Genomic DNA, 14,992 nt, shown 5'->3' with positions numbered 1-14,992 from the left:
ATGTATGCAAAATTATGTAGATTCGCAGGGGGCATAATTACCTAATCTTGTAATTTTTTTTCTTTTTCGGGAGATAGCCTTAGAAGACTTAAGCTTCCACATTCCACTGGCATATATGAGGCTAGCTGGTTAAACTGCCATTGTGAGGCAGAATAAGGAGGCCCAGCGCAGGGTATTGCGAGAATCTCTTGTCCAGCCTGGGACCTAAACATCGAGGTATATAAGCACTGGAGACGGCTTCCGCTTACTGCTCCATGGATTCTTATGAGGCGCATGAGGCCAGTTCATGAGGCTGCCATGTTTGATTATGGGGCTTTTAGCACCAGAGCATGTGCACTGGGTACCTAAACAAGATGGGATGAATGGGAATGAAAGAAAATCTTGAATCTTCTGTGGGGCTCAGAAAAAAAGAAAAAAAAATCAGTCCCTGGAGAGTAATTTGTTTGGTGCAAAGAAATTTTTGAATTTAAAAGCACCGTTCAAAATAGTGTAATATTCTGTATGTGTGTGTATATATATATATATATATATGTATATAATTCATAGTTTTGAATGGACTTCAATGTGTAAATTTGCTTTTTGGCACCAGGGCCTTACTGAACTGCAATATCTCTGGAGTTGGCGACCAGGGAGAACATCAATCCCTGGTCCCCTGGTTCTAAATCACACATACATAACAAGAGGGAGAGCTGCATACACATGCTGAGTCATACAGAGGTCACAGAATCAGTTTGTGCACAAGTCACGCATCTCATTTAAAGTGACGGTACCTGAAAAATGTATTGTTACAAGCAACAACAATTTTGCTGGGAAAATATTATATGACATTCCCAATAATGCTGTCTGTCACGGTTGGTGTGGAGGGGCTCAGTGATAGGCAGTGGTACAGCTGTCAGAGAAATTTATGGAAACGTTAGAGAGTCTGCCCCAAGCAGACACAGCACAGGCCAGGGACACTCAAGTGAGGCTGGTAAAGAGTGTGATCGAGCAGTACCGCAGTGGAATTGGCAAGTCACCTTTAACTGGCATGGGGCTTGTGCGCCGAGCAAGTTTTGCAATTTTCAGCAGGACAGTAATAAAATAAGTGTCCTTTTGGCCAAGTGCCCCCCACTCAAGACTTATTTCCATGGTTATGGATGTTGTGCGTATTCTTAATTTTTGCAGTACCTAGTTAAGCACCTAGTAGAAACCTCCAGGTGCCCTGCAGTACCTAGTTAAGCACCTAGTAGAAACCTCCAGGTGCCCTGCAGTACCTAGTAAAGTGCCCAATAGGAATCTCCAGGTGCCCTGCAGTACCTAGTAAAGTGCCCAATAGGAATCTCCAGGTGCCCTGCAGTACATTGCGGTTGCTAAATAGGAACCTATAGGTGCCCTGCTGTACCTTGTCATCACCCAATCATAATCTCTAGGTGCCTTGCAGTACCTTGTGGTTGCTAAATAGGAACCTATAGGTGCCCTGCTGTACCTTGTCATCACCCAATCAGAATCTCCAGGCACCCTAGGCCTGCAGTACCTAGTAAAGCACCCAATAGGAATCTCTAGGTGCCCTGCTGTACCTAGTAAATCACCCAATAGGAATCTCCAGGGGCCCTGCAGTACCATGTAAGCACCCAATAGGAATCTCCAGGCGCCCTGCTGTACCCAGTAAAGCACCCAATAGGAATCACCAGGGGCCCTGCTATACCTTGTGAGCGCTCCATGTGGCTCAGGGTCTCCATCTGTTCCACCAGGTCATTGGAGTTCCACTGGCTCATCCCCAGCAGCATTGCGCTCTTTCCCTCCAGCACCTCTGAGGGGAGGAAGAGGAGGAGAGGTTTGTGAAGGGGTGAGGAAAGATGGAGAATGGGAAAGGATGGTCTGTTTTATTGGCATGGCTCTATAATAACAAATAACAGGTCTCACCCTTATGGAAATGGAATAAAATACATAGTAAATAAGCAGAATTTCACAGCCATGCAATTATTACATGAAATATATTGAAATATCTGAAAGCCACAATGATTTCTCCTCTGATATTCATAATATATTTAATTTCTATATATTGCAATATTTCCTCCAAGGTACCATAGTTTGTTCCTCCTTTCTTCATATTAATCAGGCAACAATTCACAGAACTATCACTTGTAAATAAATAATATGGCACATTAAATTTATGCTCTTTATTTTTTTATTTTATTTTTTTAACATACATGTACAATCGATATATATAAAGCTGGACATTTAATGGGGACATTCAAATAAAGGCTCTAATGGCAATAGCTAACCAGAGGAAAAGAACCTGCAGCACAAGAATCAGCATTAAAAGTCCATATGCTGCCACGCCTACCGAGAGATACTGAGAAGACCACAGAAGACCCTAAGAGAATGATAAAGACCACAGAAGACCCTAAGAGAATGATAAAGACCACAGAAGACCCTAAGAGAATGATAAAGACCACAGAAGACCCTAAGAGAATGATAAAGACTACAGAAGACCCTAAGAGAATGATAAAGACTACAGAAGACTAAATATCTTCGTCCTCACTACATTATCTTGGGAGCTTGGAAAAAGCACGGTAGCTCATGTGTGGTGGACTGTGGAACAGACTGACAGATGCACAGTGGATGGGTGACAGGGGCACAGTACATGGACACTGCCACCGCATGCATCTGTGATGAGCTCTGCTTCTCCTGTTAACTCTGTGCAGTACATTTTAATCAGTTCTGCCGTGACACTTCATACACCCACACACATGCAGACGCACACACACACACACATTTACTGCATACACACGCAAAAATATCAGACCCCAGGATCAAAAGGCACCACAGAATTGAAACTGAAACCCATGCGTGTGCACACTACACTCATATTCCCACACACACACACACACACACACACATACACATTACATTCCCATGCAAAATCAGACTACTCTCAGACATATGCAAATATATGCATGCACAGACCCTACTCACACACAAGCAAATACTCTACTCACATAAACACACAGTACACACACACTGTACTTATGTGCACACGCACACGCACACACACACACACACACACACACACACACACCTGCACACACAAATTTAGCTACATGAGCTAAAACAGATCCCTGACACTCACAGAGAGAAGGGGCAAAAACACAAGAGCAGCCACAAGCTCGGGCAAGAAATCATCTGAGAAAGAATGGATACACTTTCACATGAACTCAAAAATCTATAGATTTAATAATAAAGAAAGCAAATACAGAATATCTAACCAATATCAAGAGCCCACACTGGCCCAGGAATGCCTGCGTGAAAGCCATATGAATAACATGGTGGGCGGCAGAGAAAGAGAAGATGCTGACTCAGAGAGGTAAGAGAAAAAACGAGACACTCCCCTTGGACTGCCAACCATGAAAGATTGAAAGTCGAGGGACAAAAGGGAAAGAGAGAGAGAGAGAGAGAGAGAAAATGTGTGTGTGTGAGAGAGAGTGAGACAGACAGAGAGAGAGAGGTGCCCTTCAAACTGACAGCTTGGACAGAGAGGGGGGGAAATAGGAGAAAGGGAGAATGAGAGAGATGAAGGCAGATGAAATTGAAATCCTACAGTAACGCTGGCAGCTTACAACAGAGGCACACTGGACAAAACGCGGGCTTCAATCGACACTATTTCCCACAGGCTCAATTCATCTAATTATTTGAGTGTCTGGCAATATCTCACCAAGTGACCTTAGCGTGTGCGCATTCAGTTGAAAAATGGTCCATGGAATAACAGTTGGGGGGGGGGGGGGGGGGTGGTGGTTGGGGTGGGTTCAAATGCAGAAATGTTTAAAACATAAAAAAGAGGATTATTTCACTCATGGAATGCTGAGCTAAACTGGAATGTTAATTCCGCATATGCCCCACCTGTGTGGGAACAGAGCTGTGGGACCCCTGGGAGACAGAGTGGGGAGTGCCAGCAGAGAGAGAAAATGAGGTGCTTAAGAACTGCTGCATGGAGAGTGGGGCAGGGAGAGGGAAAGGGAGAGAAAAACTAAAAAAAAAAGAGTCACAGAGCAACATGGAGAGTGAAACAGTGACAGCTGCGACAAAAAGAGACCTTGAGCAAAAAAAAGCCCCAAACAAAAAACAAAGCTTTGCCATTTCAAACCACCTTCCTGTTCTTTTTTCCTCTGTTCTATTTTTAACCAGTGTACTGACTGACACACAGAAACCCCCTTCCCTTTAATAGCCTCTCTGATTTTAAACAAACCTCATCTTTACTTATAGTACAGCACAATGTTGACAGACGGCCATCTTTTCCGTACACTCAGGAGAATTCACACCTGTCAGCATAGAAAATTACCTGTCATTATCTACATTCACTGGCCTGTGTTAAAGTGTGTGCGTGTGCGTTTTTATTATTTATTTTGCCTCTGTAGAGGTTGAAGGGACAAAGGCTCAAACGTTTCAGCCTGCTTAGCTCAAATGGAACCTGACACAGTCATAGGTCTGCTTAGGTTTTAAACAAACATGCACCAGTGACAAAAACAATTACATGGTACCATTGCTTTGCTTACTGCATGTGGGAATGATAGTGCAGAGTGAGGTTGATCTCAAACCTAGAGCTACAGTAGGGCGTGTGCTATAAGCTTTCCCAGGCTTGCCTCAACAGGAGCTGCACTTCACTGGCGCTACGTGTCACAGTTTCGCGCTGTCAGGCAGTGCATGGCTGTGTTTGGTTAGCTGTTATCTCTGCATTAGCAGATGTTGAGTGACTGCATCTTCAGGGGCTGGGGTCCACAACGTTAAGCCACTCATGCAGGAGGCCAGTAATGAGGTGGAACGTGTGGGAGGATACGCTGCTGCTGGAAGACCTACAGGACATCAGTTAATAAATGATTTTATTTATTTATTTTTGTAAATCAAACACGCCTCAAGAAAACCCTTTTCAAAAAACTGTCTCCAATGCTCTGACTTAATGTCAACTCGAAACTCGTCTATTTCACAGACATCTGATATTGGATTTGCTCGGTCGGTCTCCAAAAGTATATTTGCCATCAGGGACAGACAGAAATAGTGCAGAGATGTGGGTAGAACAGAGAAGAACACTACAGAGTGTACCCTTCTATTTAAAAAAAAAAATAAATAATACTTCAGATGTTACAGAATTCTGGTTTCTTTCCATCCTTCCTCTGCCTGCACCAGTTTGAATTGCCCTCTTTGAGGAGCGCTATTTTGGTAGCTGGCCCCTCCCCATAGCTGCCCTACATACGCCTGTTTTTTATTGGTTGGGCTCCCAAATGATGCTGTCAACAATGTGACACTTTATAAACATATGCAATTCTCATGTGACAATTTTTCTATGTGAAATATTGCAAAATGTATGTCAGTAATATATCATTGTCCACGATCAGCAGTAAGACTGTGGACAACGAAAGCAGAAAATGAAAGCCAAATCTTCAAACACGTCATCGTTTATCACATGCGGCCATATTGCGAACGAAGGAGTGGTATCTGTGCCGATGAGGCACTAATTTGGTTTGTTTGTACAGAATGCTGATGGTTCTCAAAAAACTGTAAGTGGCATTGTGAAACTGCGCCGCAGTAATGTTTAAGTAATGAACGAGAGCCAGACGACTGCCACCTTAGCAGAATCACGGTGACGACCTGACATTAGCCCGAGTCAGGGAATCTACCCCAAGGGCTCCTTAAAGTTGAGGGATGGTTCTTTTCTGCGGTGAATTAGCCTGTTCTGTGGGATGTTCCTGCAGGCGCCTGCTTTACTGCAGCCTCATTCTTCCCATCACTTTGAGCTCATTACGCCCGTGTCTGTGGCGAGAAGCGGCCAGATGTCCAAACGCTCCCTCCAAGACAGGCTTCGGCTGCCAAGCAATTAACCCCCAATCCAGTGGTGGCCCATGAGCCAGAAGAACAGAAATGAAGAGAGCTAACCTTTAAACCGGAACGATCCTAGAGCAGTTTCTGATTGTTTTCACAATTAAACAGCTTTCTAATAATAAGCACTGATCACCCATGAGAAACTGATTCATTTTTAATTTAATTGTGCTCAGTGTAGCATAATGGCACTTTTGAAAATAATTAATTATGATTTCTTTGTGACAAACAAATGGGTGACAAGTCATCTTGATTATAACAAAGAGCTCATATTTAGCCATGAAACCACTTGCTTTTTTAATCATCACAGCTAAAGCAGTACCATGTGAGGAGCCCGAAGCTAACTGTCACATGAAATCCAGTCAAGCAAAATGAAATCAGCCATGAATGTGTTGGACTTATTTGAATTAGCAGGTAGGAAGATGGTTTCTCTGAGCGCCCTGGTCATAAAGCCCCACTTCCCCTGTCTGGCTCTGCCACAGTGACTGCCAAGAGATGGGCAGACCTCGGCTTATTTATTTTAACAACCCAGAAGGGCACTTTAATTAAAATTAGCTGATATGTGGACAAAAAAAACAAAAAAACCAAAACAAAGCAAATGTCTTCTGCCCGGAATCCTGGAGTTAGCTGAAATAAAACTGTCCCTGAATTTGGCACACACAAATGGAAATCATTATTCAAATTCATCTGCTCAAATATCACATCTGGATTAACCCGATGGAAAGCTTATCAACTCGTAAACTCAATAAAAAAAGCACAGCTGGTGGAGCTGGCCTCAGTAAGATCATGAACACATTCACAGTTCATGAATAAATAACGCTGAAAATTAAGACAAAAAAAATTGTTAAATATTTTGTCTTGTTTTGCACATCATATTCCTTTATGCTATTTCAATCCACTGTCCCTTCATGTGTATGCATGGTATTTTTAGCACATACATACGATTTTCACTAAAGAAAAAAACTACAGGAAATAAGTGGAGGAGCAATATTGTCTTACACATAGATTGTGTCTATATGTTGGATACAGTATTTCTGTGAATTAATTATGTGATGATTTATTGATGGAATTATATTTTCTGCAGGAATCTATGAAATAATACCAAGTCAGTGATATGAGGTTTTCAAGGCCAGAATCTGACTTATCCTGCATGGCAGGTTTATAACAATAGCATTATAGTCAAAGTCTGGGGTTACAACAACAGACATAACCTATGTCTGGGTTATGACAACAAGCTTACAGCCAATGCCTGGGTTATGTCAACACGGTTTCAGCCTGTGTCTGTGTTTTGAAAATGAAGTTTTAGCCAATATCTTGGTTCAACAATAATACAACTACACTACAGACAAGGTTCAGATTATGATGATACATTCATACCAATGTTTGTGTTGAGATGACAAAAAATATTGCAGTAAATGTCCAGATGACAATGCCATAAGGGAAATGTTAAGTATTAAGAGTCGTTTTAAAATAACAGTAAATATGACAGGATTCTACAGATTATGTAACATTTTAATTGTTGATTCACAGCTGAGTTCTGTTAGTCCTACTGCACAATGGGTAGGGAGTGTGACAGGTAACAGTAGGGGTCAAAATACCTTGCTATTTACTTTTGCTACCACATTCATAAAATAACTAAACCTTTATGTTTAGAGAGGATTGTTGGGATATTGGACGAAATGAGGCGAAAAAAAATCTGCTTCTGCATGTTTCATGTTGCTCGGATAACCAGAGTGTCACAGTGTTTTATTTAAAATGGAAGTGTGGAGACCAACTCAAAGAGCTTGTTACACAATGCACATGGAAACACAAAAGGCATGTTATATTAGGCAGTGCAAAATAACCAGAAAATCGTATGGCTAGCTAGTCAGCTAGATTAAGAACATTACCGTAAATCTGATAAAGCCAGGACACTTCATTTGTTTAGCAGCACAGCCAGCTGACAACATTTTCAGCAGTTACCATATTAGTTATGACATCTTTGGCTATAAACGCTCTAAAATATGCATTTAAAAAATAAACAAAGAATAGAATTGGTATTTCAGAAACAGATAATATATTAAGCATTCAACTACGTGAATGCTCAGAATGTAATTTACAGTACATTCAGCATTCAACTACTGAAAGTGAATGATTATCGTTATTTTCAACAACAAAACATTAGACGCCATGTGCCAGATAACTGAAAACCTATGTACTTAGCTCCAGAGCCCTGAGAGAGAGAAATTTTCTCAAAGAGAGTGAGGGTGCAGTTGTGTCTGGCTGTGTCTCTCCAGTTATGTCTCCAGCATGTGTCTACCATATGTGCAAAGCACAGGCGTCAGTGTCCCATCATGGAGGGCCAAAGGCTCCGCTGGTTTTCAGCACCAGTGATTAATTTAAGTCTTTTGATTGGCTAAAGCATCTACTCACCTTGCTCTCAACACCTTAATTGTCTTAAAGAAAACCTCAAATACCAACAGACACTGCGGCCCCCCGGGACACAAGCTGAACAACACTGGCACAGAAGAAGCATATGGTAACTTTATGTAGAGGTACAATGGGGGCGACATTCTTAATTTTTAAAAAAAGAATTTGCTGTCGTGTCTGGGCCAATATCAACATTTGTTCCAGCTGACCAAAGGATGCAAATTTAGCAGCGCTGTTGTGTGAGCGGAGGAGCAGCAGCAACATCTTGCTTGTGACAGTAAGAGCAGTACTGTGACGGAGGAGGCTGCATCCATCTCAGGCAATTACCAGAATATGAATTTTGAAGAATACATCCTTTCATGTACTACAAAGTTAAGGTTACATTCTGTGGTTTTGATTGCCTGGCCTCTCCATCACAGGAAATGGCTTATTGTCAACAACGTTGCGCACACGCCTCTCCGATGGGCCAGTGTCCCTGCGTCAAATGCATTTACATTCTCCGCTGCGACAGTGACGTTCCTTTAAAAAATATCAATTGTGTTCTTAGGGATGCGACACTGCATGCAAATCCTGCTCATAAACAACTTCCGCTTTCATACAAGTACTGTGAAATAATAACAAACATTAACCTGTCAATAATTTGCGTTTGAATTAGATATTCTCTCAGAGGCTCATTTTTCCCCTGACACATTTTTCAAGGAAATGGCAGCCTTATATTTATTTTGAAGTTAGAGAATGATTTGCATTGATTTTTATTTATTTATTTATGTATTTATTTATTTATTTGGTTTTAGTAGAGTTGAATTTGCTGATAGTTGATTTTTTTTTCTTGGGCGTGGGGGTGGCATGAGTGGGACTGCGGAGCAATCTGGGACTTATCGTGGTGTGGTGTGGTGTGTGTTCTGGGGTGAGGGGAGGAGGGGATGAATAGAAAAAAAACATTGAAAGTAATTATGGAATATAATACCGAACCTCTGGGGCTGACATCAACAACTGATATTTGCTGGTTGTTACCAATACTTATTTTACCATGTCCTACATTGGGGAACAAACATAAACTGTAATCCAATTTCCACATCCCTGGAAGAAGCTGATGAGCACAAATGGCAATGTGAAGGAAAGATTTAACTAATTTATGTGTAACAAAAAAATTTAATTTGCTTACTTCATTACTAAGCAGAGAGCATGAGTCTATAGAGCTACTAGCAGGGCTGTATAATATTTTCACATTTGTGATTTTAAAAAATGCACAGTGCAAACATAAAATATTTCCATTGCATCCGTGTAACAACAGTTCAATCAAGTTTTATTATTATTAATGTCAAATCTGCAGGACACAAAGTTAAACACAATTTCTCTTCTCCGAAGGACAACTGCCTGCATTATGGGAGAAATCAAGTTGCCTCTATCATGCCCCATGAATAGCAACACAATACTTTAGAACTCTAATTCCCACCTTACACTGCAAGAGATTGAAACTTTTGAACAGTAGTGCAGTCAGTCAGCTAGCTAGATTTGAGAAAACTGTGTTTACCGGGTATTGATATTGTCGCTTTTTAATCATATTAAATAAAAAGAATATAACCCCCTCTTTTGCTATTTTCTGTAAAGAAAATTGTAATTTCAGCAGAGCTGCTTTTTGAAATTAAGTTCATTATTGTCATTCATCTTTTTTTTTTCTTCTTTTTGGCATTAGATAGCGCCAGCGATGCAGAAGCAGGTTGTTAGTCTGCCGTTGGTGAAACTCTTTTTTTCTCAATGCGTCAAGCTTTATGTACTGTTATGTGGACATGCAAGGTCAGTCTCAATGTTGATTGGCTCACGACGTGAACTGGCCTATTTCTTTGATTGCTTCACGTTGTGAACCACTTTGTTTTGAAAACTCTGGCTGATTACAGAATGCAGAATTTGAGGGAATAAACAGTGTATGGTAATGAATTTCTGTGACAACAGCTCTTTCTATGATTGCTACTATCTAAGCTGATGGCTAATATGTCCCCAATATTATCTTGCATCCCAAAAAAAGCCCTCTAAATAACCTTCCATGCTAGAAGGCTTTTTTTATGTGTGTGTTATCATCTGAGAAAAAAAAAATTCCTGTATTTGAACCATATAACCTATATAAGGGGGGTACTACTGAGACAACACTGTCTGCATCTGTATCTGTTCAAGAAACAAAAATAATCTATATTTGCATTTATAAAGAAAACTGGAGTGTGAGTTATACTTCATTTGCATTGCACTGATATTGATGAAAACGTATTTCCAAAAACACAGAGCAGCTGTAAGAGATGCACTGCTGTATGTGTCAGGGTGAAGATGCTTGAACTTACAGGCGTAGCTTTACTCGAGATACGCTCTCACGGGATTTCAATCAAGCCGTCTTTCAAGGTGCTTATCATCTTTCAAACTTCATCTTCACCTTCAATGAAAGTTCATTTTCTCAGTTCTATTTGAGGATTCGCAGACTTGGATTTCGAGGAGAGTCTCAGAGATTTTACAAGGGTGCTACCGAAATAATACATTTTGGAGGGGAAAATGAATTTCCTATCCACAGGGATAATACAAACACCCAAACAATATGCATGTAATGATCTGCTTGACAAGGTAATGCGCCCAAGATTCCGAAAAATTACAAATGATGATGCAGGACACAAATAGGGAAAAAAAATGTGATCCTGTTTAATACAGCAAGTACGTGTACATCGACATTTACCATTATGTTTACGATTTTTAAATAAATCTTCTATGCAATGAGAAATTCTGCATTCCAATGCCATGTTACCATCTTTTCACTTGTATGTTGAAAGACATTGCAAACAGCCATTTCTGTGATAGCTCCACCTCAAGGTTATTGGCACTACAGGTTATATCAATGATGCCTGTGAGATGGTGATAACTGAATTAAAATGCTGAATCGAAAGACAAGGTCTGGCAAACCATATATTGATTGGATTACCTTTTTCCTAAACCCTTTGAAGAGTAGGATTCTTTGGAATATTTTTTCAACATTTCTCAGTCACTGTTCTAGACCTCCATTGCTTTCTATTAATAGCAGTGATTGTTACATCAGCAATAGAATATTCAGTTATTCTAAAAACATATTTGTGATCTCACGCCTAATGTGCAAAAAGGTCCTCATATTTACAATATATTGCTATAACTCCTTAAACCTTAAGGGATGTTTCTGTCAAGGATTTTATGTTGCCATTTATTGCAGGGAAGACAATAATTGTTTTGGGGAGTCAATTATTTATAAATTTCAGCAACACACAAGGAAATAATAGTATCAAAAACAGTAGCACGCGGAGCCACTGACTGAAAGTGCCACAAACATGTTACCACATGTGATTCAATTATGAGAGATTTTTATTTTAACAGTACACATGACCTGAAAATAGGGATTCAGTTTCAGCTACACCACAGAAAATTCAAGAGACGGACCCTGTCTGACGTGCCCTTGAATTAATCCAACTCTTTAAGTGGAGCGCAGTGTAAAACATTATGAAAGAGTTAGTGATTTCTATTGATTAAAAGGACAATGAGGGGAAACAATAATAAAATGAACTGGCAAAGGAAATGCGAGGAAAAAACAAGGAGGTCACTGACCTCTGGCGTCGAAAAACTCATCATCAGAGCTGTCGATGGACTCTTGTGCAATGCTCTGCATCCTCCAGTGGGAGGCGCTGTACTTGCGTGCAGCAGCTAGTGGGCAGAGGAGAGAGAATGTGTTATAACAGATAATAGCCAAACTTGATTACGAAAGAATCCTGCGCCCAAATTCTAATGAAATTATTTATGTATTTTATTCACCATCAAAATGGTGAGAGGCCGCTTCAGTGAGGGTCAATGTGAAGGTTGCATTGCTCAGATTATACACATCTTTACATACATTTGCACTGTAGTGGTCCATTCTAATAACTGTGTGTCTATGGGGAACCTTTGAATAAACTGTACTGTATGTCATACGGTTAAGTGCCAAGGCAATTAAAAAGATTTCACTAACATTTTTAAAAGGGGGAAAAACACCCAGTCAAGCATTTTGAGTAAATTATGTACCCGGCCAGATCAGTGGTGCTCAACTCTCAACTTTTCACACAAGAATGAGAAACTGACCCTTTGAGCACCATCCTCATTGGCCCTGGAGCTCAGTATTAATAGTTTTACAAGTCATTTACAAATACTCACAAGCACGTCAATATTTATTTTAATAATTTAAAAGGGCCTCCACCTGTACTTTTAAAGAAAATTCTGACTTTGCTTGGGTATGTGTGCATATGCGCAGATGTGTTTAGGTGTGTGTCTGTGTGTGCGTTTGTACATGTCTGTATATACAGAACAGTGCAGAAGTCGGACCCCTTTCATTTATTCAGTTACTAGTCAAATCAGCCATGCAGTGCAAATGATTGTTTTCAGTGTCAGACAATGCAGGAAACATATATTTCACAGAAAATTACAGAAAAGCCTCCACCACTACATATGATATCAAGTCTATCAGTATTTTCCCACTCTTCCTTTTGTGCACTCTGCCAAGTCTTCAATCCTTCCAATCAACAAACAATTTACAGCTGTGTCCTCCCAACAAAATGTGTTAGCAAACTGTGAACAATGTTATGTTAGAACCCTTTGCCTTTAAAATTGACTCCAACATTCAAACAACTACCTTAGCTGCCTTTCAGATTTCTTTATCATGTGCATCTATGGTAAAATGGCTAAAGGAGCTATTTCCGATGAGATTAGATATAAGATAATTCAACTGTATAAGGACGGTAAAAGTCAAAGGAAAATAAGTCTAAAAAACAAGAGTTTCCTAAGCTGGAGTTCAAAAGATTCAGCAAGATACAGAGAAAATTGGATTCCTGACAACCATGCAAGAACTGGTAGATCACCATCACAAAGATAGTACTTGAAGATTTTATCTTTAAGAGGCAGAAAAAAAAATCAAGCTCAACTCTTGCTTCAGATCTGAAGAAAACCACAGGTGTTTCTGACAATCCTTCCACTGTGAGAAAACAACTCAAAGCTATGGGTCAAAAACGATGTGTAGCTCTCAAAAACCCATGACTGAGAAAAGGAAATCAACAAAAGAAAATTTGTACTTGTATACCAAAACTACAAGTGAGATGTGAAGTAAGGTTTTATGGACTGAGGAGTCTAAATTTGAGAGGCATAATGATTACAATAAATACAACAAATCATAACATATCATGTAATACCCTCAGTACAAGGTTTGATTGGGAACAAAGTAATTCTGTAGCAAGATAATGACCCAAAGCAGACTGCTAAGAACACAAAGCTGCTGATTTTCCCAGAACAATGTACTGGTCACCCCGAAGTCCAGACCTCAACATTATTAAATATGTTTAGGATTACTATATATAGTGGTGCCAGGAAGGGAGATGGAGCACTGGCCACCAGGGGGCAGTGTAGACCCTACATGCAGGTAGAGCAGTAGCTGTGGCCAATTGCAATTACCACGGCTGCTGCTCATTACCTAATAATTGGCCTTACTCCCAGGCCTAAAGAGAAACCTTTTCTTCAATGGCTATTGTGGTTGCTGGTGTGGAGTAATCTTTGGTTCTAGTTTTCATTTACATTATTTTAAGAAGAGTTTTGTTATTTTTCCAGTTTTAGACTAATAAAAGGCATTAAGCTGAAAATCCTTTTACCTGATCTTGTCTGTTCATTTGGTGATACATGTATATAGTACTGTGTCTATATACACTGTATACATATACACTATATATATATACTATATGTATAGTGCAGTCTATAACCATTTGGACAATAACACAATTGCTGTTGTTTTGGCTCTGTAATCCAGCACATTGAATGTGCAATGAAACAATGAATTTGAGGGGTAAACTGTCAGCTTTCATCTAAGGGTATTTGCATCCATGTCTATGTGAATCCTGGAGTGTGTTCTTAACAGTTCTTCTTCACAGCTGAAAGTATTCTTTGGTCATCCACTACACTGGTCTTCTGTGGTCTACCAGGCTGTTTGCTATTTATGAGCTCGCTAGTGCATTCTTGCTTAACAATGCACCACTTGACTGGACACACCCAGCGTTTTGGCTAGTTCTCCGATCAATTCATTTTAAGTTCTCAGCATCAGCATGGCCTGTTTTACTGGCATTGACAGGGGACTATGGGGGAACTATGTATAAAAATGGCTGCAATTCCTACATGGTTCACCCAAATATGTAAATACCTGCATTTTAAAGCTGACAGTCTGTACTTTGAACCTGAGTGAATTAATGCCATTGTAATGAAAAAAAGATTTCTGCAACAACAAAGGTTTCAGGCTGTTGATATATTTTTATCATTTCATAATCAAAAATGCTAAATTTCTAGTCTGCATCCGGACACTCTTCCACACAGTGACTTCCAACCACCTTATGTTCATATGATCCCTTTGAACCCTATCCAAATCAGCTCTTTGCCTTGGTTCCGGTAGAGTTCACTTCCAGTGACCTGAGAAGGGCCGAAGTCTGAAAGGTGACTCAGCTAGCAGTTTTGCTTCTGGCACAGAACAAATATGGGTCTCGAGAGAAAAACGGACTATTATAAAACAAAGGAAGAGAGCTGCAATGGCCCAAAATGATTTTTGCTTCTACTACTAAGAATTATTTTTATTATTTTAAAATATATGGTCCAAAGGAGCTCATGTGGCGCTCGTCGTGACCTCCGTTCTCAATTCCGGAGAGTGCAGGCAAGTGCGTGCTTTCTTCTG

The 14,992-nt window shown here is 40.2% G+C and overlaps 1 protein-coding gene across 3 annotated transcripts in view; it reads right to left on the bottom strand.

The window, feature by feature from the left end:
- Nucleotides 1-14,992, bottom strand: part of LOC135263406 (membrane-associated phosphatidylinositol transfer protein 3-like) — a 107,454-nt gene that overhangs the window by 63,752 nt on the left and 28,710 nt on the right. For 2 of the 3 annotated variants that reach the window (XR_010332456.1, XM_064351375.1), the window contains exons 2-3: nucleotides 11,869-11,964; nucleotides 1,685-1,789 (exon numbers count right to left, since the gene is read on the bottom strand). Coding sequence is in view for 1 of the 3 variants with exons in the window: in XM_064351375.1 (XP_064207445.1) it covers nucleotides 1,685-1,789; nucleotides 11,869-11,964 (201 nt within the window). In the remaining 2 variants the exon portion in view is untranslated. The remainder of the gene's footprint in view (nucleotides 1-1,684; nucleotides 1,790-11,868; nucleotides 11,965-14,992) is intronic. The other variant, XR_010332457.1, reaches the window with a different exon arrangement.

The sequence above is a fragment of the Anguilla rostrata genome, chromosome 9, assembly GCF_018555375.3.
Source record: "Anguilla rostrata isolate EN2019 chromosome 9, ASM1855537v3, whole genome shotgun sequence".
Lineage (NCBI taxonomy): Eukaryota > Metazoa > Chordata > Actinopteri > Anguilliformes > Anguillidae > Anguilla > Anguilla rostrata.
This window is presented reverse-complemented; position numbering and strand designations above follow the sequence as displayed.